General features: G+C 47.7%; 1 protein-coding gene across 6 annotated transcripts in view; it reads right to left on the reverse strand.

Moving 5' to 3' along the window:
• Window positions 1-25,549, reverse strand: part of MARCHF6 (membrane associated ring-CH-type finger 6) — an 845,067-nt gene that overhangs the window by 721,091 nt on the left and 98,427 nt on the right. For 4 of the 6 annotated variants that reach the window (XM_063922757.1, XM_063922755.1, XM_063922753.1 and 1 more), the window contains exon 2: window positions 22,014-22,113. The exons of 1 other annotated variant lie outside the window; for it this stretch is intronic. In XM_063922757.1, the coding sequence (XP_063778827.1) occupies window positions 22,014-22,113 (100 nt within the window). The remainder of the gene's footprint in view (window positions 1-22,013; window positions 22,114-25,549) is intronic. One more of the 6 variants, XM_063922754.1, reaches the window with a different exon arrangement.

The following is a 25,549-nucleotide window of genomic DNA, read 5'->3' on the forward strand; positions in this document are numbered from 1 at the left end:
CTCTGCCTACTGTAATGTAATGTTCTGTGTACCCAGTACTGTCCTACTGTTGCCAGATGTACGGCACTGTGGACTGCTTGTGGTACCTTATTACTAAAATCAGAATGTTATTTATGGCACTCCAAGGGTGTAGTACTGGTGACCGGCGGTCTCCTGACCGCCGGTCACCTTACCGACGCCGGGATCCCAGCGGGGAGGGGCGAGTGCAGCAAGCCCCTTGCGGGCTCGCTGCGCTCGCCACGCTGCGCTCGCCACGCTGCGGGCTCTGTGGCGACCTGCGGTCGCCACGGGTTCTATTCCCACTCTATGGGTGTCGTGGACACCCACGAGTGGAAATAGTCCCTGTTGGTCGGCATGCCGACCATCGGGATAGTGAGCCGTCGGGCTCATGGAGGAGGTCATGTGAGACTGACGGTCAGCTGACCGGCGGTCACAAATACCACCCCATTCCAAGTGTAGAAAAACTATTGTGTGTTTGAGGAAAGTATTTGCTTCAGTTTGTCCACACAGTTTATGATTTGAAGCCACAAGTACTGGTTTTACCTATTAAATTGACCATAAATAAGTTTAATAGGTCCTGGGCCACCAACCCAGGGCACCCCTGCAAATGACCCAAGGCACCCAGTTAGGGAAAACACTGTACTAAGCAACTGGTCTGATCCATTGTCAGTTTGAATTTTCAGTTCAAAGTGAGTAGTGGATATTATAATGGCATGGGAGCACTGTAATGTGCCATAATTTGAACTGGAGGCCACTGTGCTGTGGCAAAATATGAACTGAAGGGCACAGTATTGTGTCATAATCTGATATGATCATTGTAATGCAAAGGAATCGAGTTTACATAATACGAATTGGGGCACAATATGAATGTGAGGCACTATAATTTGGCATAAAATTAAATGGAGGCACTTTAGTGTGGCATAATATGAACAGGGGCACTGTAAAGTGGCATAATTTCAAGTGAAGGGCAGTAATGTGGCACAGTATGAATAGGGGGCACTGTAATGTGGTATAATATAAACTGGGGACAGTGTCATAATGTGAATTGGGAACACTGTGTGGCATAATGTGTAATGGCAGCCCCACAATGTGACATAATATAAACTAGGGAACTACAAAATGTTCATAAAAGAAACTAGGACATTACTATGGTGTATAATATTAACTAAGGCACTACTATGGTTCAGAAAATAAACTAGGGGATTATTATGGGGTATAAAAATTATTAACTGCTGTGGAGAGGCATCTCTCTAGAAGCACTGGGACAGGGGCCAGTTCAATATGTTGGTAAGGGTCCCACAAAGTTCTGGTTACGTCCCTGATAGTGACATTAAAAAGTCTGTACAGGGGCGTGGTTTGGCCAGCAAGCTGAAAGGAAGGGTTACATGATAGCTCCAGCTAACCTCTCACGAATTTAACATATAAGATACCCCAACCGGATCTCTCATCGACCCCATAGCATCTTGTGGCCTTGCCCTAACCCACCTGAACGAGGGGTAACGACCGCGGAACCGGGGGACCCTTTTAAGGGTCCTTGCAGGTTGCGGCCTATCCCTCCCTGCGAAGCCGGGGACTAAAGTAGAGATCCCCCCCCGGATCAGTTCCGACACTCGGCCGAGTGCTGCACCCCTGCTTGGAGGCCTGGAGACGGAGCCTGCACCTGCCCACATTGAGAGGCAGCAGCAAGAGAAGAGGGAGACCGCGGGCCGTGAAGACGTAGGCCCCCCCTCGGACCCTCGCTCCCGAAGCGCGGCGGCGGTGACGGAGATCCCGAGCACTCGCGGGCCAGACGGAGGCGACGGCTGGTAGGTCTTTACTAGTCTGCCAGTCCCTCGCCGCCCGGCGGCTCGGCGGCACCCACTGCACCTCTCCCGCCCGCTGTCGCTCAGTCAGAAAGGCACCTAGCATAGGCCCGACGTTCGGGGCCTCCGCTCCCCGCATCCGTGAGCCGGGGACTGAAGTTTGGAAGAGGCCCGGCCGTGAGTTCCGGGACCGGAACGAGGACACGGCGGGTCCCAAAGCACGCACCCTCAATCACCTTCTCCATCCATAGGACCCCTCTCCGCCTGTGGCAGGCCTAACACCTGATTATATCAGCACTCAATATATGGGGGTATTTATTATGTATTAGTATATACCCACACGACACACATCTCATTGATGTGAATACACCCCTTGGAGACCCTGCACCATTTATTTCATCATATCCCACTGTGTCTGCTGAGCCTCTTAGAAGATCCTTTACGATTTACAGTTCTGATATTATACTTACTTGGATCAGTGGGCTTAATTCCTATTTTCCAGTGGCAGTGCCCTTTGAGATCTATATCTTGAGCTGGAGCTCCCTCTAGTGGCCTATCCATATACATAGTTATACATGTGTCACTCAGATCCCTTTATACTTCCATGATAGAATCTGCAAAGGAAGTGGGTCGCTCCTCCTTGGGAGCCGGCAATGCGGGTGCCTCATATCTACCTCCACATTACCGAAGAAGCGGGATCTGATGCCCACTATGTGCCTGTTATCTTAATAATGATCACCGATTAATGACGTGCTAGGGCCATTCCATTGGGAGTCACCATGCTATAGGCACTTCACAGCTTACCAAGCAATGCCAAGTCTACACCTATGATATCTCCTGCAATCAAGTATTCACCTACTCACTTCTAAGCATGGTTAGATCCGGGAAAAAGAAAGGTAACACCGCACAACCTAAGGAGACCGCAACCCAACCGGGAATGAGATCGTTCCTACAATCTACGCCCGCAAGGCTATCCGGAAACCTCTCTCCCTCCAGCCCGTCTTCCGGTCATTCTGCTTCCTCTGCTTCCCCGTTAATGATGGAGCAACCTACCTCACACACTCACAGCGACACCGCTCTTCAAGATATCCTGCAATTTATGAAAACACTCCCAACTAAGCAGGATATCCAAGATACCATGCGAAAGGAACTGGCATCAATCAAACAAGATATCTCACAGCTTTCTGATAGGGTAAACACGCTGGAAGAACACCAAGACTCCACTGATAACTTCCTGGGGTCCTTAACAGACGTTATCAAATCCCAGTCAGATGAGATCAGATCGCTACGGTCCCGCGTATTGGATTTGGATAACAGAGGGAGGCGGAACAACATTCGGGTGAGAGGCATTCCAGAGGAGGTCCCCCAGACGGGCATAGTGGATGCCTTGACGACAATCTTCAACACGATTCTGGGCAAAGATCCAGCTGCCGCCATAACATTTGATAGAGCCCACCGCGCTCTAAAACCAAGGGGGCTTTCCTCCGATCGACCCCGAGACGTCATATGTCGCCTGCATTATTATTCCCAGAAGGAAGAAATCATGAATAAAGCACGTCATATGGATGACTTGAAATACGATGGCGACCCTATCTCCGTCTTTCAAGATCTCTCCTGGCATACCCTGCAACAAAGGAAGTTTCTTCGCCCCCTGACGGATGAACTCCGCAAGCGACAGCTGAAATACAGATGGGGTTTCCCTTTCAGCTTACAGGTATCTTCCTCAGGCAAGATATACTCTCTCCACACCACATCTGACCTCCCCACTTTCTGCTCCGGACTCGGTCTCCCACCCTTAAAGGTCCCAGACTGGGACTTCACCCCCCCGGATCTACACCCACCACAGCCTTCGAGAGGGGGAGAGCCATGGCAAGTGGTCGGCAGTCCCCAAAAGAAACCCTCAAAACCACTTCCTGCACGCCAGGATCGCTCCCCCACCTGAAGAAATTAATTCCCATTACTTTGCTGATTGAACTCTGCTGTTTTCTCTAGGAGGACTGAATATCCTGACCGTGAGGTACAGGGTGAGACATGTTACACGCGGCCTAGTGCCAATTTGAACTCGTTTTTACTGTGTCCCCTTTTCTCCCCCCCCCCCCCCCCGGTCTCATTCTCAGTCCTAGAACTCAGCGATGGGACTTTATCAGAAGTTAGTTACTTGTTTCCACCGATTAATATTATCGGTCACTATAAGCTTTACTAAGTTAGTATTGCACTGTTATGATGTTTATGTTACAAAGAGGTGCCTGTAAGGGTGACTCCCTTACCCCGATCCCGCATACGGCCATCGAGCCCCATGGGGATGCTGGTTAATATACCTACCTGCTTCCCCATTGCGGATGTTACTATGTTTACGATGTTTCTATTTTTTGTAACCTGCTCTTTTCATCACTCTTTTTCTCCTCATTGTTTTTCTATCTTTCTTTTTGGTGAACTGTCCGAGTGCTATGCTTCTTTGTGTTATGATACAATGCGATGTCTCTTCCAGGTGTAATTAAACTCACCTCAATCAATGCAAAGGGACTTAACACCCCCGAGAAAAGATCCCATTTACTTCGGACACTACGATCCGACAGAGTGGATGTGGCTCTAATTCAGGAGACACATTTTAAGATCTCTGCTCGAGGCCCCTCCTTAGTAAATCAAAGATATCCCCTGGCTTTCTACTCCAACAACCCTGAAAGTAAATCTAAGGGAGTTGCTATAATTTTTTCCAAAGCCCTCCAAGTGTCCAACATCTCGGTCCACAAACTTGTCCCAGGGAGGTTACTAGTAGTCCAATGCAATATATTTTCCCAGACATACACCCTCATATCCCTTTACGCTCCAAATCAAGGCCAAATACCCTTTTTCCGATCCTTCCTTCCCCGGCTTGAAGCCCTGGCGATGGGTATAGTGGTTTTGGGAGGCGACCTAAACTGGTCCATGGACCCCTCCATCGACACTTCTCCCCCAGCCCCTAGATTCTCTGAACACAAACATAGACAGGTTAGGAAGATCTTCCACGAATTTCAATTGGCTGATACCTGGCGGGTCACACATCCCACTGACAGAGATTTCTCTTTTTTCTCACACCCACATCAGGTTTACTCACGCCTTGACTATATGTTCTTAAGCCATAGACACCTCCCCCTAATCGTAGAGGCCTCTATTGGCTCCATCACGTGGTCGGACCATGCCCCAGTATCCTTGTCCCTATCGGCCCCATCTCGTACCCTCGGTCCTTGGACCTGGCGCCTTAATGAATCGCTCCTATATGATACATATTGTAAATCAGAATTGGATAAGGCATTGTCCGATTACTTTGATATTAACGACACAGGAGAGGTATCTGAAATTACGATCTGGGAGGCCCACAAATGTGTTATACGGGGTAAACTGATCCAATTAGGTTCGTTTGTGAAAAAAAACAGTCAGGCCTTGGTCACTACATTACTACATAAAATTCATGCCTTAGAATCCCGCCACAAATCCTCCCTGACCCCATCGGATTTGATGGAGCTGTCTGCGGCCCGAGCGCAACTCCGAACAACCCTTAATAACAAAACCCAAGCCTCCTTGCGTAGATGTAATAGTAAATATTATAAGTGGGGGAATAAACCAGGCAGGCTCTTGGCCCAAGCACTTAGATCCCAGAGATTGGCCTCCTTCATTCCTTCAATGAAAAACAACACGGGCTCCACATGCTTTAAATCTCCGGAGATAGCAGCATGCTTTAAAAACTATTATAATACTCTATATAACCTAGGTAACCCTTCCCAGGCCCATGACCCTCTCTCCAATATGTTAAGAGCCAGGAAATATCTAGCCGATGTGGCATTTCCTCAACTATCAAAGTCTGCCCGGGAATCTTTAGAAGCACCTTTCACTTTAGCCGAGTTGGACCATGTCATCTCTACCGCTCCCCTACGTAAAAGTCCGGGCCCAGACGGCTTCACAGCCACCTATTATAAGATGTTTAAAGAAGTGCTTGCTCCCAAAATACTGCGGGCCTTTAACTCCATATCCGCCGAAACCCACTTCTCTAGACAATCACTTGAGGCCCATATTACGGTGATCCCTAAACAAGGAAAGGACCCCTCAGTATGCTCCAGCTACAGACCAATTTCCCTGCTTAATATAGACCTCAAATTCTTCGCAAAATTAATGGCTCTTAGACTGAATGAATTTCTCCCGTTGCTCGTCCATAACGACCAAGTGGGTTTTGTACCCGGTCGTGAAGCTAAAGATAATACGACTAAACTCCTCAATCTAATCCATTTGGCCTCTAGCAGTAAGACATCCACTGTACTATTGTCTACAGATGCCGAAAAGGCCTTTGACAGGGTAAATTGGGATTTCATGAGAGTGGTGCTGGAGCATATTGGGCTGGGCCCACGAGCCCTCCATAGAATACTATCTTTGTATACACAACCATCAGCTAAAGTACGGGTTAATGGAACCCTCTCTGATAACTTTCTAATCAGTAATGGAACGAGACAGGGCTGCCCCTTGTCCCCCCTGATTTTCGTCCTTTGTATTGAAGCCCTGGCCAGGGCGATTAGGGCTAATGACAAGATTAAGGGACTACAAGTAGGGGATATAGATTACAAACTTGCTCTATTTGCAGATGATCTGCTGACGACGGTCACAGACCCCACACACTCGCTCCCCAACCTGATGAGCGAGTTGGACATTTTCAGCTCACTATCAGGCTTTAAAATCAACACATCCAAATCCTATGCCCTTCATATCTCAACCCCCCATTCGGTCTTAACCGGCTTGAAAGCTACATTTCCTTTTCAGTGGAGGGACTCCCACATCACATACCTGGGAGTTCAGCTATCTAGCGACCTCACACGTCTATTGTCCTTAAACTTCCACCCCATTCTCCAAGCCATTAGAAATGACTATTGCAGATGGCAATATCATAATCTTTCTTGGCTAGGTAGAATCAACGTTGTAAAGATGAACACGCTACCCAAACTGCTCTATCTTCTTCAGACCTTACCGATTCAGATCCCCGACTCCTGGTTCCGGACTGTGAGATCTTTGATCCAGCAATTTATCTGGCGTCGTAAGAGACCTAGAATCAAAAGATCAATCCTGATTCGACCACCCCAGAAGGGTGGTTTCCTGTTACCAGATATTGAAATCTACTACCAAGCAATCCTCTTGAACAGAGTCTTAGATTGGACCAGGAGCCGGGAGATTAAACAATGGGTGGTCTTAGAAGGTTTATGCTTACAACTGTTTCCAGAAGTCTTCCCGTGGCTCCCGGCCTTGCCCAAACCACTACGCCCTCACCCAACCATTTCTCCTACACTCTCTTTTTGGAAGGGGATACGACGAAGATCGTGCATCTCTTCTGTTTTTGGCCCCCTCACCTCCTTTCTGAGCAATCCGACCTTCCCACCTGGCCTCACACTGGGATATTATCAAAATTGGGCGCTAGAGGGACTCTTTAGAGTGGGGCAGTTGGTCCACCCATCCGGGGTTAAACAGTTTTCGGAGATACGAGAGAAATGGGAGATCCCACGGACAGACTTCTGGAAATTCCTGCAGGTCCGTCACTTCCTACACACAGATAATGCATACCGTGAGGCATCAAGGGAGCTGACCGCGTTTGAAAAAATGTGCGTGGCCCCTATAAATCCCATACACACTGTCTCCACCCTGTACAAACTCCTATCTGCGTCTGACTCCCTGATGCCTCCCCATTTTATTCAAAAGTGGGAGAGGGATCTAAACATCTCACTCTCGGACAAGGAATGGGACTCTATCTTTCTTAAAACCCATAAGAGCTCCATCTGTATCCAAGTTAGAGAAACGCAATATAAGATCCTGATGAGATGGTACAGACACCCCACTCTCTTACACGTCATTTCCCCATCCATCTCACCTACCTGTTGGAGATGTCATGGGGACCTAGGTTCTCTACTACACATCTGGTGGACCTGCCCCCTTATTAAAAATTACTGGGATGATGTAATCTCAACTTCCAAGGCTATTTTACATACTTCCGTCCCATCTGACCCGGCCTTTTGGTTACTAAATCATTCCACTATCCCAATCTCTACCTATAAGTCATCGCTATTACGACACCTGGGCAATGCCGCACGAGCAGTGATCCCCACAATGTGGAAATCTGTCAGCCCCCCCACAAGGTATACCTGGTTCTCCAGATTAGATTATTACATGAACATGGAAGATGTATTAATGAGCGCTGGGGACAGGCGTTCGGAATTTACTGCTATGTGGTGGCCTTGGATAGACTACAAGACATCTGAGTCGTATAAGACTTACATTTCCTCTGCGAAATAGAATAGATGACGGGAACTGCTTTTTGTCTCAATTTGTAATGAGGTCCTAGACGAATAAGCTTAACTCTTAAATCATTGCACATGTCTTACTCTCCTTTTCTTAACATACTCTGTTCAGTCACCCCAATCTTTTGATGTTTTCTTTTTCTTTTTCTTGTTATATACCTATCCTTTATTATGTTTCCTTAACCCAAAATGTTAATGTGGACTATAACTGTACTGAACATGCGACTATCAATCTGTGTACGCTCATGTTGTCACACCATTTTGCCATTGAATGTTACCCAGATAAGTTAACAACTTGTTATAAGTCTATATTGTTACAATAAAAACAGATTATACAAAAAAAAAAAAAAGTCTGTACAAATTTAGAAACTGCTGCCCTGAAGAACATAAGGGTCATTCAGACCCAATCGCTACTCTGCGAAAACGCAGGCGTGCTCGGACAGTTGGGGGGGGGGGGGGCTGCAGCGGCTGCGTGAAGTCACACACAGCCGCTGCACCCGGGCAGCGACGTGTAACTCCTGCCAGCGCGCAGTAGCTGTGCTGGCTGGGAGTAACTCCTACAGTAGAAAACCATCACTGCTGTGCAATGCTTTTGTACTTCTGCGATTAGGTAGGGCCTGACATGCGGGGCGGACTAGCCCTGTGCTGGGCGTCCCCCCGCATGCCTGTGTGCCTAATCATAGCTGTGCTAAATTCAGCACAGCTACGATCGACTCTGAATCACCTCCTTTGTTACCATATCCAGAACAATGTTCGTCCAATAAGTAGCCACTACCTGTGCAGAGTGGGTTTTCGGACTGTTTTTCGGATGTGCAAAGAACTATAGGGTAGATGTATTAATGGGCGATATGGCCGAGAAGTGGTATCCACACACATTATACAGCTTCTAACCCATGTATTAAAGTAGTAGTTTGTGAAATGACCGTATCAGTGCTGCTATCTTTAATATAGCGTGCTGATGTGCTGGGAAATGTATGAATGGTCAGCGGCACTTGCTGTTCCAACAGGAGGCCTGTTTTGTAGAAGATGCCGGTATCTGCAGAGAAGGAACAACAATTTCTTGACTGATGTAAAAGCAAGACAATACCTTCGGAATGTAGCTTTGCCATGTACCAAAACGCACTCTATCAGGATGAAATATAAAATAAGAATTTACTTACCGATAATTCTATTTCTCGTAGTCCGTAGTGGATGCTGGGAACTCCGTAAGGACCATGGGGAATAGCGGCTCCGCAGGAGACAGGGCACATCTAAAGAAAGCTTTAGGATCACCTGGTGTGCACTGGCTCCTCCCCCTATGACCCTCCTCCAAGCCTCAGTTAGGATACTGTGCCCGGACGAGCGTACACAATAAGGAAGGATTTTGAATCCCGGGTAAGACTCATACCAGCCACACCAATCACACTGTACAACTTGTGATCTGAACCCAGTTAACAGCATGAAAATAGAGAAGCCTCTCGAAAAGATGGCTCACTACAACAATAACCCGAATTTTTTGGTAACAATAATTATGTACCAGTATTGCAGACAATCCGCACTTGGGATGGGCGCCCAGCATCCACTACGGACTACGAGAAATAGAATTATCGGTAAGTAAATTCTTATTTTCTCTGACGTCCTAGTGGATGCTGGGAACTCCGTAAGGACCATGGGGATTATACCAAAGCTCCCAAACGGGCGGGAGAGTGCGGATGACTCTGCAGCCCCCAATGAGAGAACTCCCGGTCCTCCTCAGCCAGGGTATCAAATTTGTAGAATTTTACAAACGTATTTGCTCCTGACCAAGTAACTGCTCGGCAAAGTTGTAAAGCCGAGACCCCTCGGGCAGCTGCCCAAGATGAGCCCACCTTCCTTGTGGAGTGGGCATTTACAGATTTTTGGCTGTGGCAGGCCTGCCACAGAATGTGCAAGCTGAATTGTACTACAAATCCAACGAGCAATAGTCTGCTTAGAAGCAGGAGCACCCAGCTAGTTGGGTGCATAGAGGATAAACAGCGAGTCAGATTTCCTGACTCCAGCCGTCCTGGAAACATATATTTTCCGGGTCCTGACAACGTCTAGCAACTTGGAGTCCTCCAAGTCCCTAGTAGCCGCAGGCACCACAATAGGTTTGGTTCAGGTGAGACGCTGAAACCACCTTAGGGAGAAACTGAGGACGAGTCCTCAATTCCGCCCTGTCCGAATGGAAAATCAGATAAGGGCTTTTACAGGATAAAGCCACCAATTCTGACACGCGCCTGGCCCAGGCCAGAGCCAACAGCATGACCACTTTTTCTGTGAGATATTTTAACTCCACAGATTTAAGTGTGTCAAACCAATGTGACTTTTGGAACCCAAAAACCACCTGGAGATCCCAAAAGTGCCACTAAAGGCACAAAAGGAGGCTGTATATGCAGTACCCCTTTAACAAATGTCTGAACTTCAGGGACTGAAGCTAGTTCTTTTTTTTGGAAGAAAATTGACAGAGCCGAAATTTGAACCTTAATGGACCCCAATTTCAGGCCCATAGATACTCCTGTTTGCAGGAAATGTAGGAATCGACCCAGTTGAATTTCCTCCGTCGAGCCTTACTGGCCTCGCACCACGCAACATATTTTCGCCAAATGCGGTGATAATGTTTTGCGGTTACATCCTTCCTGGCTTTGATCAGGATAGGGATGACTTCATCCGGAATGCCTTTTTCCTTCAGGATCCGGCGTTCAACCGCCATGCCGTCAACGCAGCCGCGGTAAGTCTTGGAACAGACAAGGTCCTTGCTGGAGCAGGTCCCTTCTTAGAGGTAGAGGCTACGGATCCTCCGTGAGCATCTCTTGAAGTTCCGGTTACCAATTCCTTCTTGGCCAATCCGGAGCCACTAATATAGTGCTTACTCCTCTCCATCTTATCAATCTCAGTACCTTGGGTATGAGAGGCAGAGGAGGGAACCCATACACTGATTGGTACACCCACGGTGTTACCAGAGCATCTACAGCTATTGCCTGAGGGTCCCTTGACGTGGCGCAATACCTGTCGAGTTTTTCCCAACGGTTTATAATCATGTGGAAGACTTCTGGGTGAAGTCCTTACTCTCCCGGGTGGAGGTTGTGCTGAGGAAAACTGCTTCCCAGTTGTCCACTCCCGGAATGAAAACTGCTGACAGTGCTATCACATGGTTTTTCGCCCCGCGAAGAATCCTTGCAGCTTCTGCCATTGCCCTCCTGCTTCTTGTGGCACCCTGTCTGTTTACGTGGGTGACTGCCGTAATGTTGTCCGACTGGATCAACACCGGCTGACCTTGAAGCAGAGGTCTTGCTAAGCTTAGAGCATTGTAAATGGCCCTTAGCTTCAGGACATTTATGTGAAGTGATGTCTCCAGGCTTGACCATAAGCCCTGGATATTCCTTCCCTGTGTGACTGCTCCCCAGCCTCGCAGGCTGGCATCCGTGGCCACCAGGACCCAGTCCCGCATGCCGAATCTGCAGCCCTCTAGAAGATGAGCACTCTGCAACCACCACAGGAGGGATACCCTTGTCCCTGGTGACAGGGTTATCCGCTGAAGCATCTGAAGATGCGACCCGGACCATTTGTCCAGTAGGTTCCACCGGAAAGTCTTGCGTGGAATCTGCCGAATGGGATTGCTTCGTAGGAAGCCACCATTTTTACCCAGAACCCTTGTGCATTGATGCACTGAGACTTGGTTCGGTTTTAGGAGGTTCCTGACTAGCTCGGATAACTCCCTGGCTTTCTCCTCCGGGAGAAATACCTTCTTTCTGGACTGTGTCCAGGATCATCCCTAGGAACAGAAGACAAGTCGTCGGAACCAGCTGCGATTTTGGAATATTGAGAATCCAATCGTGCTGCCGCAACACTACCTGAGGTAGTGCTACACCGATCTCCAACTGTTCCCTGGATCTCACCCTTATCAGGGAATCGTCCAAGTAAAGGATAACTAAAATTCCCTTCCTTCGAAGGAATATCATCATTACGGTCATTACTTCAGTAAAGACCCGGGGTGCCGTGGACCATCCCTACGGCAGCGTCTGAACTGATAGTGACAGTTCTGTACCATAACATGAGATACCCTTGGTGAGAAGGGTAAATTTTGACATGAAGGTAAGCATCCTTGATGTCCCGAGACATCATGTAGTCCCCTTCTTCCAGGTTTGCAATCACTGCTCTGAGTGACTCAATTTTGAATTTGAACCTTTGTATGTAAGTGTTCAAAGATTTTAGATTTTAAAATCGGTCTCACCGAGCCGTCTGGCTTCGGTACCACAATAGTGTGGAATAATACCCCGTTCCCTGTTGCAGGAGGGGTACCTTAATTATCACCTGCTGGGAATACAGCTTGTGAATGGCTTCCAAAACTGCCTCCCTGTCAGCGGGAGACGTCGGTAAAACAGACTTTTGGAAACGGCGAGGGGAATACGTCTCGAATTCCAATTTGTACCCCTGAAATATTACCTGAAGGATCCAGGGGTCTACTTGCGAGTGAGCCCACTGCGCACTGAAATTCATTGAGAACGGGCCCCCACCGTGCCTGAACTTGTAAAGCCCTAGCGTCATACTGAGAGCTTGGCAGAGGCGGAAAAGGGTTTCTGTTCCTGGGAACTGGCTGATCTCTGCAGCCATTTTCCTCTCCCTCTGTCACGAGCAGAAAAGAGGAACCCTTTTGTCCGCTTGCCAACCAGGACTGCGCCTGATAATACGGCGTCTTATTTTGAGAGGCTACCTTTTTTAAGGCAATACTTCCAAATGCCGTTTGGAATCCGCATCACCTGACCACTTTACTGGTATAATTGGACAACGCACTCATACTTGATGCCAGTCGGCAAATATTCCGCTGTGCATCATGCATATATAGAAATGCATCTTTTAATTGCTCTATAGGCAATAATATACTGTCCTTATCTAGGATATCAAATTTCCAGTCAGGGAATCCGACCACGCCAACCCAGCACTGCACATCCAGGCTGAGGCGATTGCTGGTCGCAGTATAACACCAGTATGTGTGTAAATACATTTTAGGATACCCTCCTGCTTTCTATCAGCAGGATCCCTAAGGGCGGCCATCTCCAGAGAGGGTAGAGCCCTTGTTCTTACAAGCGTGTGAGCGCCTTATCCCCCTTAGGGGGTGTTTCCCAACGCACCCTAACCTCTGGCGGGAAAAGGTATACTGCCAATAACTTTTTAGAAATTATCAATTGTTATCGGGGGGGAAACCCACGCATCATCACACACCTCATTTTATTTCTCAGATTCAGGAAAACTACAGGAAGTTTTTCCTCACCAAACATAATACCCCTTTTTTTTGGTGGTATTTATATTATCAGAAGAGTGTAAACTTTTTCCATTGCCTCAATCATGCAATGTGTGGCCCTATTGGAAATCACGGTTGTCTCTTCACCGTCGACACAGGAGTCAGTATCCGTGTCGGCGTCTGTATCTGAGGTAACGGGCGCTTTAGAGCCCCTGTATGAGACGTCTGGACATGCACAAGCTGAGTAGCCGGCTGTCTCATGTCAACCACTGTCTTTTATACAAAGCTGACACTGTCACGCAATTTCAACAGTACATCCACTCAGGTGTCGACCCCCCAGGGGGTGACAACACTATTACAGACACTCTACTCCGTCTCCTCATCATTTTTCTCCTCATACATGTCGACACAAACGTACCGACACACAGCACACACACAGGGAATGCTCTGATAGAGGACAGGACCCCACTAGCCCTTTGGGGAGACAGAGGGAGAGTTTGCCAGCACACACCAGAGCGCTATATATATATATATATATACACAGGGATAACCTTATATAAGTGTTTTTCCCTTTATAGATGCTGTATTGTTTATACTGCGCCTAATTTGTGCCCCCCTCTCTTTTTTAACCCCTTTCTGTAGTGTAGTGACTGCAGGGGAGAGCCAGGGAGCTTCCCTCCAACTGAGCTGTGAGGGAAAATAGCGCCAGTGTGCTGAGGAGATAAGGACGCCGAGAAAGGGGCGGAGCCTATCATCCGTTTTTCTGTATGTTTTGGCAGGGGTTAAATGCATCCATATAGCCCAGGAGTTATATGTGATGCATTTATTTTAGCCATAAAAGGTTTTCTATCGATTTATTGCGTCTCAGGGCGCTGCCCCCCCAGCGCCCTGCACCCTCAGTGACCGGAGTGTGAAGTGTGCTGAGAGCAATGGCGCACAGCTGCGGTGCTGTGCGCCTACCTTTATCTGAAGACAGGAAAGTCTTCTGCCGCCGATTTTTCCGGACCTCTTCGCTCTTCTGGCTCTGTAAGGGGGCCGGCGGCGCGGCTCCGGTGACCCATCCAGGCTGAACCTGTGATCGTCCCTCTGGAGCTAATGTCCAGTAGCCTAAGAAGCCCAATCCACTCTGCACGCAGGTGAGTTCGCTTCTTCTCCCCTTAGTCCCTCGATGCAGTGAGCCTGTTGCCAGCAGGTCTCACTGAAAATAATAAACCTAAACTAAAACTTTCACAAAGAGCTCAGGAGAGCCCCTAGTGTGCACCCTTCTCGTCGGGCACAGAAAATCTAACTGAGGCTTGGAGGAGGGTCATAGGGGGAGGAGCCAGTGCACACCAGGTGATCCTAAAGCTTTCTTTAGATGTGCCCTGTCTCCTGCGGAGCCGCTATTCCCCATGGTCCTTACGGAGTTCCCAGCATCCACTAGGACGTCAGAGAAAAATAAAATAAAAAAAAGGGGGACCAATGCTTTAACACACTGATGTGGGTGATCATTTGGGCGCAAGAAACAGTTTAGCTAACAGGAAGACCGTCTTCCACGTGAGTCAATGAAGGTCCATGGATTCCAAGTTTTCAAAAGGAGAGGCCAGGAGAACAAATGGAGAACCACCTATACATAGGCTTGTACTACCAGTAACAGGGCCACCTTCCTTTGGAAAAAAAGACCAAAAGAGCAGACATCTGGATCTTGATGGTGAAAAAGAGACGAAAGGCCCAAATCGAAGCCTGTCTGCAAAAACTTAAAGATCTTGGGCAGAAAAAAAAAAAAGACAGTTTCAGGCCACAGAAAGAGCACAAGATAAAATACTCCTTCTAGATGTGGTAAATCCTAGTAGAGGAATGTTTCCAAGAGTTAAGCATGGCAGGTATGACAGAATCAGAGAACTCTTATGTCTTTTAGATGGATGTCTCAAGAGCCATCCTCTTCAAACAAGACGGCTGAGGTCAGGGTGAAGCCACGGGCCCGGAGACAGAAGATTCGGTCTGAGGGGCAAGCACTATAGAGCATCTACGGACAGGCCGATAAGGCCAGCGTACCTAGCGCAGCACAGTTAATCTGAAGCCATGAGAATGGTGTTGCTGCCCTCCCAGTGTTAATTTTGTCTATGAAAATTTTGACTAAAAGTATTAGTTGACAACCAATTATTTCAGGATTAAAAAGGAGTTATGGTAGACCTACCATTGTTAACTCTCTGCGAAGTGCACTGGGTTCCACAGGGAAAACACTGGGTGTAGAGTGGATCTTGATCCAGAGAGGCACCAACAGACTAAAGCTTTAGGCTGTCCCAGGATGCATTGTGGGGCCTCCTCTATAACCCCGCCTACAGGCACTGTGAGCTCAGTTTCTTTAACCAGTCCAATGTATGAGCATGAGATGCTAGTCATCACATTCTCACGACAGGAGGGGTTCACTACGATCTGCCGGCGGCCGGCCTCCCGGCGACCAGCATACCAGCGCCGGGAGGCCGGCCTCCGGCTTACCGACAGTGTGGCGAGCGCAAATGAGCCCCTTGCGGGCTCACTGCGCTCGCCACGCTACGGGCACGGTGGCGCGCCACACTATTTTATTCTTCCTCCAGGGGGGTCGTGGACCCCCACGAGGGAGAATAAGTGTCGGTATGCCGGCTGTCGGGCTCCCGGCGCCAGTATGCTGGTCGCCGGAAGCCCGACCGCCAGCATACTGAAGACCACCCTGACAGGAGAAGGGACCAGTGGCTAATGCCATACAAACCCATAGAAGCTAGGTGCTTCAGGGTGGGCGCTCTGTGGAACCCAGTGTATCTCGCTGAAAGTCTATCATAACTCTCTTTTCTGCAGCGGTGTACAGTGTTCCACAGGGAAAACATCGGGTGATGACCTAAAGCAGTTCCTCAAGGGAGGGAACGCACCTTAGCGGGTATAAGAACCCAGCGTCCAAAGGAAGCATCCTGGGAGGCGGAAGTATCAAAGGCAAAGAACCTGATGAACGTGTTCACATGACCAAGTAGCTGCCTTGCACAATTGTTCTGCGGACGCGCCACGACGGGCTTTAATAGCAGGAGCTGGGAGTTTAGTCTGCGCATAAGCTTGTGCAATCACCATTCTAACCCATCTGGCCAAGGTTTGCTTATTTGCAGGCCAGCCACGTTTGTGAAAACCAAACAGTACAAACAGGGTATCTGACTTCCTGATAGAAGCAGTCCTCTCCACATATATACGGAGAGCCCTTACCACATCCAAAGACCGCTCTTTGGGGGACAAGTCCGAAAAGATAAAGGCCGGAACCACAATCTCTTGGTTAGGGTGGAAAGATGACAACACCTCATGTAAGTAACCTAGGGGAGTTCTCAGAACTGCCCAGTCATGATGGAACATCAAAAAGGGTGGACGACAGGACAAAAAGCGCTTAAATCTGACACCCTTCTAGAAGAGGCAATAGCCAGAAGAAACAGGACCATGGCTGAGAGCCATTTAAGGTCAAGTGACTCAAGAGGTTCAAATTGAGACTCATGCCATGCATTCAGGACAATAGACAAATCCCATGGAGCCAAAGGAGGGGCATAGGGAGGCTGAATCCGTAATACACCGAGTGAATGTATGAACGTCAGGTATAGATGCAAGTTTCCTCTGAAACCACACTGAAAAGGCAAATATGTGAACCTTTAGGGAGGCCAGACGAAGGCCTATGTCTAGGCCTTGTTGTAGGAAAGCCAGGATTCTGGATTATTTGAATCGGTATGCATCATAGTTCTTATAAACAGGTGAAGTAAGAATTCCAGACTGTGCAATAGATACGGGCAGATGCCGGTCTGCGGATTCTCAGCATAGTTTGGATGACCACCTCAGAGAATCCCTTGGCCCTCAGGAGTGATGCTGCAATAGCCACACCGTCAAAGCCAGTCTAGCCAGATCTGGATAGAGACAAGAGCCCCGTACGAGGAGGTCTGGTCATTGAAGTAGAAGAGGGCGCTCTGTCGATAGACCCTGCAGGTCTGGGAACCAATGCCGTCTGGGACACGCCAGAGCGACTACAAGTAGTATTCCTCCTTCTTGCTTGAACTTCCGCAGGACCCTGGGCAGGAGTGACACTCAAGGTAACAGGTAAGGCAGCCAAAAGTTCCATGTAATTACTAGTGCGTCAACGAATGCTGCTTGAGGATGTCTGGTCCTTAATCCGAAGACCGTAACTTTGTGATTGTGTCGAGACGCCATCAGGTCTACATCTGGTAGGCTCCATGTGTCCACTAGGAGTTGAAAGACTTCCAGATGAAGACTCCAACCTTTGGTATGCACATCCTGATGACTGAGGAAATCTGCTTCCCAGTTTAGGACGCCCGGAATGAACACTGCAAATATTGCTGGCAGATGGCATCCTGCCCAACAAAGGATTTTTGACACTTCCCTCATGGCCATGCGACTGAGTAACTATTTTATAATTTATGTATGCCACTGTGGTGGAATTGTCTGACCTTACTTGAACAGGCCTGTTCTGGATTAGAGGCAGGGCAAGAGTTAATGCACTGAACACCGCCCACAACTCCAGAATGTTTATCGAAAGGAGTGATTCTTCCCGGGTCCAGTGGCCCTGGAAAGAGTGTTCCTCAAACACCGCACCCCATCCCCGCAGACTGGCATCTGTTGTCAACAGGACCCAGCCAGGGATCCACAAGGGACGTCCCCTGGTCAGTTGCTGGTCCTGGAGCCAAAAGGTCAGCAATAGTCGAACATGTGAGACCTGATCCGATGAGGCAGGCCGTCCCACTTGGAAAGGATTAACCTCTGTAGAGGGCAGGAATGAAATGGAGCGTACTCCACCATGTCGAATATCGACACCATTAGGCCAAGTACTTGCATCGCCGAGTGTATCGACACACTGTTGCACGAAAGGATGCATCTTCTCCTGTCCTGAGTTTCAGTACTTTCTCTGTGGACAGGAACAGACGTTGACTGTGCGTGTCCAGGAGTGCCCCCAGGTGCACCATGCTCTCAGAGCTGGGACCAGCGAGGATTTCTTCAAGCCACCCGTGGGCTTGTAGGAAGCTTACCTTCACTTGTAGATTACTGATGAGGACATCGTGGGAGGTTGTCAGGATCAGCAAGTTGTCCAGATACGGTAAGATCCTGACTCCCTGGCGATGGAGATGTGCCATCATGACGGCCATAACCTTGGTGAAAATCCGAGGAGCCATAGCCAGTCCAAATGGCAGAGCCTGGAACTGATAGTGTAAATTGCCCATAGCAAACCGCAGATACTGCTGATGGGACTTGGCAATAGGTATATGCAGGTAAGCATCCTGTATATCCACGGATACCATATAGTCTCCGGGTTCCATTGCCAGTACAATTGAGCGCAGAGTTTCCATACGGAACTTGGAAACTCTCACAAACTTGTTTAGCGATTTTAGATTGAGAATAGGCCGGAAGGACCCATTGTGTTTCGGGACTAGAAACAGGGTTGCGTAATAACCACTGCCTCTTTGAGACAGGGGTACTGGCACTACCACTCCTGTATCCAGGAGAGCACTCACCACTTGCTGCTAAGCTTGGACCTTTAACGGGTCCGAGGGAATAAGGTGGATTAACCATAGGGACAATTTGAGGCTGTAATGGCACAGGTGGTCCCATAGGGAGCGTTAGGCGTTCCACCAGAGTACCTAGTAGGTTTGAGAATGTGGTCCACGGTGGCCCCTGATTGGTTACAGGAGCTGTGCACTGACTAGGGGGTGTATGGCACTCAGTACACAGACCATCATACACAGCCTCCCCCACTGGTAAATCCTTGGCGAAGGATGCAGGAGCGCCCACAGATTCACTGCCCTTTTTTGTTAAAAATTGTACACAAATGCAACACAGAGCGAATTAGTACAATGAAGCCAGACAGAGTATAATACCTGCGAATAAACCCGTTTGTATGTGACTGAGTCCCCAGTACACAAACACCTGTGAATAAAGCCGGTAAATTGTGAGTACACAGTAGAATACACTTAATAAGTAAATACTGTGACATACTATATAAAAAGACCCTGATGCACCTAGTCCCTTAGGGTACAGAATATAGTGATAGATCTCTAAGAAACACTGAAAGTGAAACCTTACAGCAGATACAGGCAAAAACAGACAATAGCAATGCAGATAATTATTAGTCTGACAATAAAACAGCACTGGAGATGGATGGATGGATGGTGTTTGTAAAATCACAGCGCTGTATACAGGCGGCTTTACAAGGGAGACCTTGCCCTGCAGCCCGAAGACCAGCCGCAGCTATGCTCTAAGATGGCGCCAAGCATCTCAGTCAGGGAGTGAGGGATAGTGTGAGGAAGCTCCAGGGCGGGAAAATCTGCAGTAGATGGTGCCCTGGGCCGGGGAGGAGCTACAGGTCAAGCGATGCCTCCCCTATGCTGGACTTCACCGCCGGTACTACAGAGCCTTATCAACAGGGGCGTTAATACACCCGACCTGTACTCCTATACCCTGGTGGATATAGTGGGGTCCCTGCTCGGTGAGTGTCCACGCCAGCGTCGAAGTCAGTCTCCCTAGACATGCGATCAGAACACGATTTACTGGTGGGTCCGGTCTGGGGGACCCTCTTACCTCCTCCCCGTAGCAGCCACGCGAAAATGTAGAGTGTCTGCGACCGTGTGCCTAGGGCCGTAGCGTCTCCGCCGCAAGTACCCGGGAAGAGGCCGCGGGAGTATGCGACGCCACTTGGGAGGTGACTGAGACGCATCGCTGAATGTCACCATGACATATCAGTGCTGCATCCCTTGCAGTCTTCCGAAAAAGCTTTTCTTCAGGGCTGCCCAGCACAGCCCTTCTGTTAGTGACCTGCTTCTAAAGGCAGCATCTCGAAACGGAGCTCACAGTGCCTGGAGGCGGGGTTATAGAGGAGGCCCCACAATGCATCCTGGGATAACCTAAAGCTTTAGCCCAGAGGTTCTCAAACTCTGTCCTCGGGGACCCACACAGTGCACGTTTTACAGGTCTCCTCACAGAATCGCAAGTGAAATAATTAGCTCCACCTGTGGACCTTTTAAAATGTGTCAGTGAGTAATACACCTGTGCACCTGCTGGGTTACCTGCAAAACATGCACTGTGTGGGCTCCCGAGGACAGAGTTTGAGAACCTCTGCTTTAGCTTGTTGGTGCCTTTCTGGATCAAGATCCACTCTACACCCGATGTTTTTCCTGTGGAACAAAGTGTACCCCGCTGAAGAAAGACTCCTGCCCGATTACTTTCTCACCCCTCCCCTTTAGAATGTAAGCTCTCACAAGTAGGGCCCTCTCCCCTCATTTACTTATCCTTTTTTGACTTTAATAATATTCAACTGCACAAAACCCTGCTGTTTTCTGTCACCCTGATACTTATTTCAGTGTCATTTGCTGATGTAGCTATGTTTATGTACTCTGTACTTGTCCTATACGTCTAACTCCGTTATCGCAAAATACGCGCTGTAGCGCGTATTTTTCACACTACTTATAGCAAGGGACTCCCTTTTTAAAAATGACTGGGTCCTGCAGGACGCGCTGCGAGTCAGAGCCCAGTGTATGCCTCAGCCATGACTGAGGAATGGTACTGGTTGAGTAGCACAAAGGACTCTGACAAACAGCGCGTCCTGCAGGACCTAGTCATTCCTTAATGGCCATCTCCCCTGTCAATCACCGCCAGCAGTAAGCCCCATCTGAGCCCTCCATGCAACACATAGGTTGTCTGTCATATCAGGACGGGATCCCGGCAGTAGCAAACGGGGAGTGGTATTTGTGGTGCACTGTGCAGCAGGGGTGGATGGGGCACTGTGTGGCTGTTATCAACCTGTCCTCCGTTGACGATGCATGCTGCAGTGCTTTTCCAAGATCAAACATTAATGGATTATGATGTCTGCAACAGTGTCTGTATAAGCGCTGAAGTGCTAATCAGCCTGCCCGGCACTCTGCTAAAACGCTCACTCCCCTGGGCAGCATCTGCTGTGTAAATCACTCTTTGCAGGATACCTGGATCTCAGCACTAACAAGATATATGCCAATTTACTGTATTTCTCAGATTATTATTTAAAAAGTGAAAACAAAATTGGCAGATAAAAATTGTGTTTATTTACATTTTAAGCTTTTTTAAGAAGTGCTGTGTGTCTGCAAACATTTGGTCAAGCCACTGTGGTTGGTGTGTTCAGTGTGTAATTTTTGTCCTTTTCATTTCCTGTAAGATCACTGAGTATAATGCTGGGTACACACTAGTAGATATATCTGCAGATGAATTGATCTGCAGATATATCTACAGACTGACCAATCAGTGTGTTGTGCATACACACTGCCCGATCCGTTGGGACTGACTTTACATGCGCACGCCAAGTTGTGCTGTCAGTCACCACCGGCGTCTGCAGCAAGTGTACGGGTGGGCGGCTGACTGTCTGTACACACTGCACGATGCACCAATATATCATAAGATATATTGGCCGTTGGCTGTGCTGCAGGGCCAACGTGATATGTCTGAACGACTGCATTAACAGACATATCGTTGGTACACACTGGCCGACAGGCCAGCTATATAACGGCCGCTCAAAAGAACGGCCGATATAACGGCCAGTGTGTACTCAGTATTAGGGTCATAGAGAACTAGGTTATCCCAAATCAGTGAAATTGATTAAAAGATAATGAAACAACTCGATAACAAAACAAATAAAAAGAATAAACTTACCACTCTTGATGAATAAATTTAATACTGCCAGTACACACACATGGATGAAAGAGAGGTTTTTCTGCAGTTCCTTCTGATCGGCACACCCTGCATATATCTTCTGAGCAAAAACAAAAAAGGCTATCAACTTTTGCCACACAAGCAGAAATAGGTATATAAAACTTAAGTATAGATTAGAATATATGATTAGAACTAAAGTATAACTATCAGACAAACATTGGTAGTTGCTCGGTCATTCCTGGAAATTATTATGTATCAGGTGCTGGAAAGGGGGAGCGATCACAGACAGAGAGGGGGGGGATTGCAACTATATCTATAATATATTAGCAAACACGGCCGCAAGTGTAGAACTCCTTTAGGACTGGTTTCAATTACCAAAGGTTTTACGTCGTAGCTGGGTACATTGAACTGCAGTCCACGGGAGTGGAATTCTGTTCCAGCCTGACTGAGGGGTATATTCAATTGAAGTCGAAAACTGCAGTCTTTCGAAAAGACGTCAGTTTTCGACTTTTTAAGGTCAAATCCTGATTTGACCTATTCAACATATCCCTAAATTTTTCGACAAGTCGATAAATTAGACTTGTCGAAAAGCACGTGGATCAGTGGAATAGCTGCCGATCCACGCGCTTGTATTGAAAACGGGGCCAATACCGAAAGGTTTTGGCGCCCTTTTCGACCATCTCAGTCCGACATCAAAAAGGTGTATGACTGAGATGCGGACCCAGAGGAGGAGAGGGGGGAGCGCCGCAGGGAGACTGGGGGGGGACAGCCGGCGGGCATACAGGGGAGATCAGTGCTACAGTAGCAATAAAGCAGGATGTCGCACAGCCACCCGACCTCACGGCAGCTTCCACCCGGCTCCAGCACGCTTGCTGGAGCCGGGTGGACACTGCCGTGAGGTCGGGTGGCTATGCGACATCCTGCTTTATTGCTACTGTAGCACTGATCTCCCCTGTATGCCCGCCGGCTGTCCCCCCCCAGTCTCCCTGCGGCGCTCCCCCCTCTCCGTCCCTCATCTCAATTCGACTTGAAAAAGTTGATTTGAGATACGATTGAATAGGGGTTGTCGGATTCATTTTGACAAATACATGTCGGAATGGATCCGACTTTAATTAAATATACCCCTGAGTCTCGAACAGAAATCCGCTGTAAGTGCACTTAACATGTTAATCCATAGCTCTGGGCACTTATCACAGAATCTATGGGTTAATGCACATTAGCTGCGGATTTACCATGCAAGAAAAAGGGTAATTAGCTCAAGAAGTAAAATTTTGACTTTAAGCACTTTTCAGCGTGCTATGATTACCACAACAAATTGAATTCAGCCCTTAAGGTGGGTACACACTGGAAGATATATCTACAGATTAATGGACTGCAAATATCAATAGCCAAATCGGGCAGTGTGTTTTACATGTGCCCGCACAGTGTGCTGTCAATCAGCATCGGCTGGCGCATAGCACGATGCACCAATATATCTGTAGATATATATCGCCCATCGGCTGTGTTGCAGGTGTGACGCGATATGTCTGAGCTACGGCGTTCACAGACATATCGCTGGTACCCTCTACCATTGAAATATCAGTCAATCAATTGAATTGCCGATATAACAGCCAGGGTGTACCCAGCATTCGTTCACGAGAATTTACCTAAAAATGTTCCAATCGCTTAATGCAGTATTTCCCAACTATAGTCCTCGAGAAACCCTGATAGTGTAGGTTTTCCAGATATTGGTACAGAACCACAAGCAAAATAATGTCTCAGTCAGTAATAAATACACCTGTACTCCAGCATGAAGTTACTTACAACATGCTCTGTTAAGGTTCCCTGAGAATTGAAGCTGGGAAACACTGGTTTAATGTACTGTAATCACATTTACCACTTGCAATATTATTATAATTTTTTTAATAGATCTGTAGAGTAGACATAAAACCAAATAAACTAAACTGCATAAACACAAACAGCAACGAACCACTGCAGTACAAGAGAGAAGTACAAATAGTGCTGTGACAAATCAAATGCAATCTGCTATGGGTCAATTTCTTCTGCAGCTCTGAATTGTCAGTTACTTACACAAGTGCTGATCTACCAAAACAGAATCCGAGTTAGAAACAGAGTAGTCAGAATCTATCTTAATCCAAACTATCACTTTGGCGGCAAGTGTCTGCCCTCATTAATACATATCCCCACAGCCTTAAGACTTCACAGAAAAACAGAGGCTATAATATCAAGAAAGAGGAGATAAACTCCATATCAAACTTACATAACTTTGGAATAAGATGTTCTGCAAGTACGTATAGTTATGTGCAGTGTCTGACTGGGGCATGAAGGGCCCACCGGAGGGGGGGGGGGGGGGGGGGGGGAATGCACTGTTAGGGGCCCATTCTTAGAGGCTTGGCTACCCATTAGTGCATGGTCTCTATATATCCATCCATACATACTATATATAGTAAATACTGCTAGTGCATGCATGAAAAGTACCAGATTAATAACAGAAATGCACTGTAGAAAATACATCATAGTCCTGTGCAGTATAATGTAACATTCATAATGTAGAATTGAGAGGGTGGGCCCCCAAGGCAGTGGGGCCCACCGGTAGTTTTCCCTGTACCCCTATGGGCCAGACCGAGCCTCATTATGTTCCAAACTACACATACTTTTGGCAATGTAGTCTGAGAATACTATATGTATGTATAGGTTACGTACACTATCTTATTAATGCAAATCATGCGACAACAGCTCAATACATAAAAGCATGCCGACATGGTCAGAAGGTTCAGTTGTTCTCAGACCACAAGCCAGTCACTAGAGTTTACGGATAATGAAGTAAAAGAAAAAAATTCCAAGATTGAGATCTGTGGACTAAAATGCCATGCCAATGATGAAGGTCAGAGAACAATGGCAAGACAGGAAGGTAACACATGGGTGTGTGTGGGGGAGATATAAAAAGCATAATAGTGATGTACTGTATATTAGGTGATAATTCGTTAATATGCAAAAAAAAATTAAAAACTGGAGTAAGTCTTACACAGACAAAAATAGGATTTTAAATTACATACTGGTAAATCCTTTTCTCGTAGTGCGTAGAGGATACTGGGAATCCATTTAGTACCATGGGGTACAGACTGGTCCACTAGGAGCCTTGGGCACTTTAAGAATTTGATAGTCTGCTCTGGCTCCTCCCTCTACGCCCCTCCTACCAAACCCAGTCTAGGAAACAGTGTACGAGGAGACGGACATACTTTGAGAGAAGGATAGATAATAAAAGTGGTGAGATTATTTACCAGCACACACAGAATAGGAAAGCCATGCTAACCAAACTTGAAAAAAAACAGCAACGGCTGAACAAACTAGAATACTTAACCAAGTAACAGTGCAGGAAAAACAAAGCACCGGGCAGGCGCCCAGTATCCTCTACGGACTACAAGAAAAGGATTTACCGGTAGGTAATTTAAATCCTATTTCTCTTACGTCCTAGAGGATACTGGGAATCCAGTTAGTACCATGGGGTAGTACCAAAGCTCCCAAACCGGGTGGGA

The sequence above is a fragment of the Pseudophryne corroboree genome, chromosome 5, assembly GCF_028390025.1.
Source record: "Pseudophryne corroboree isolate aPseCor3 chromosome 5, aPseCor3.hap2, whole genome shotgun sequence".
Classification (NCBI taxonomy): Eukaryota; Metazoa; Chordata; class Amphibia; order Anura; family Myobatrachidae; genus Pseudophryne; species Pseudophryne corroboree.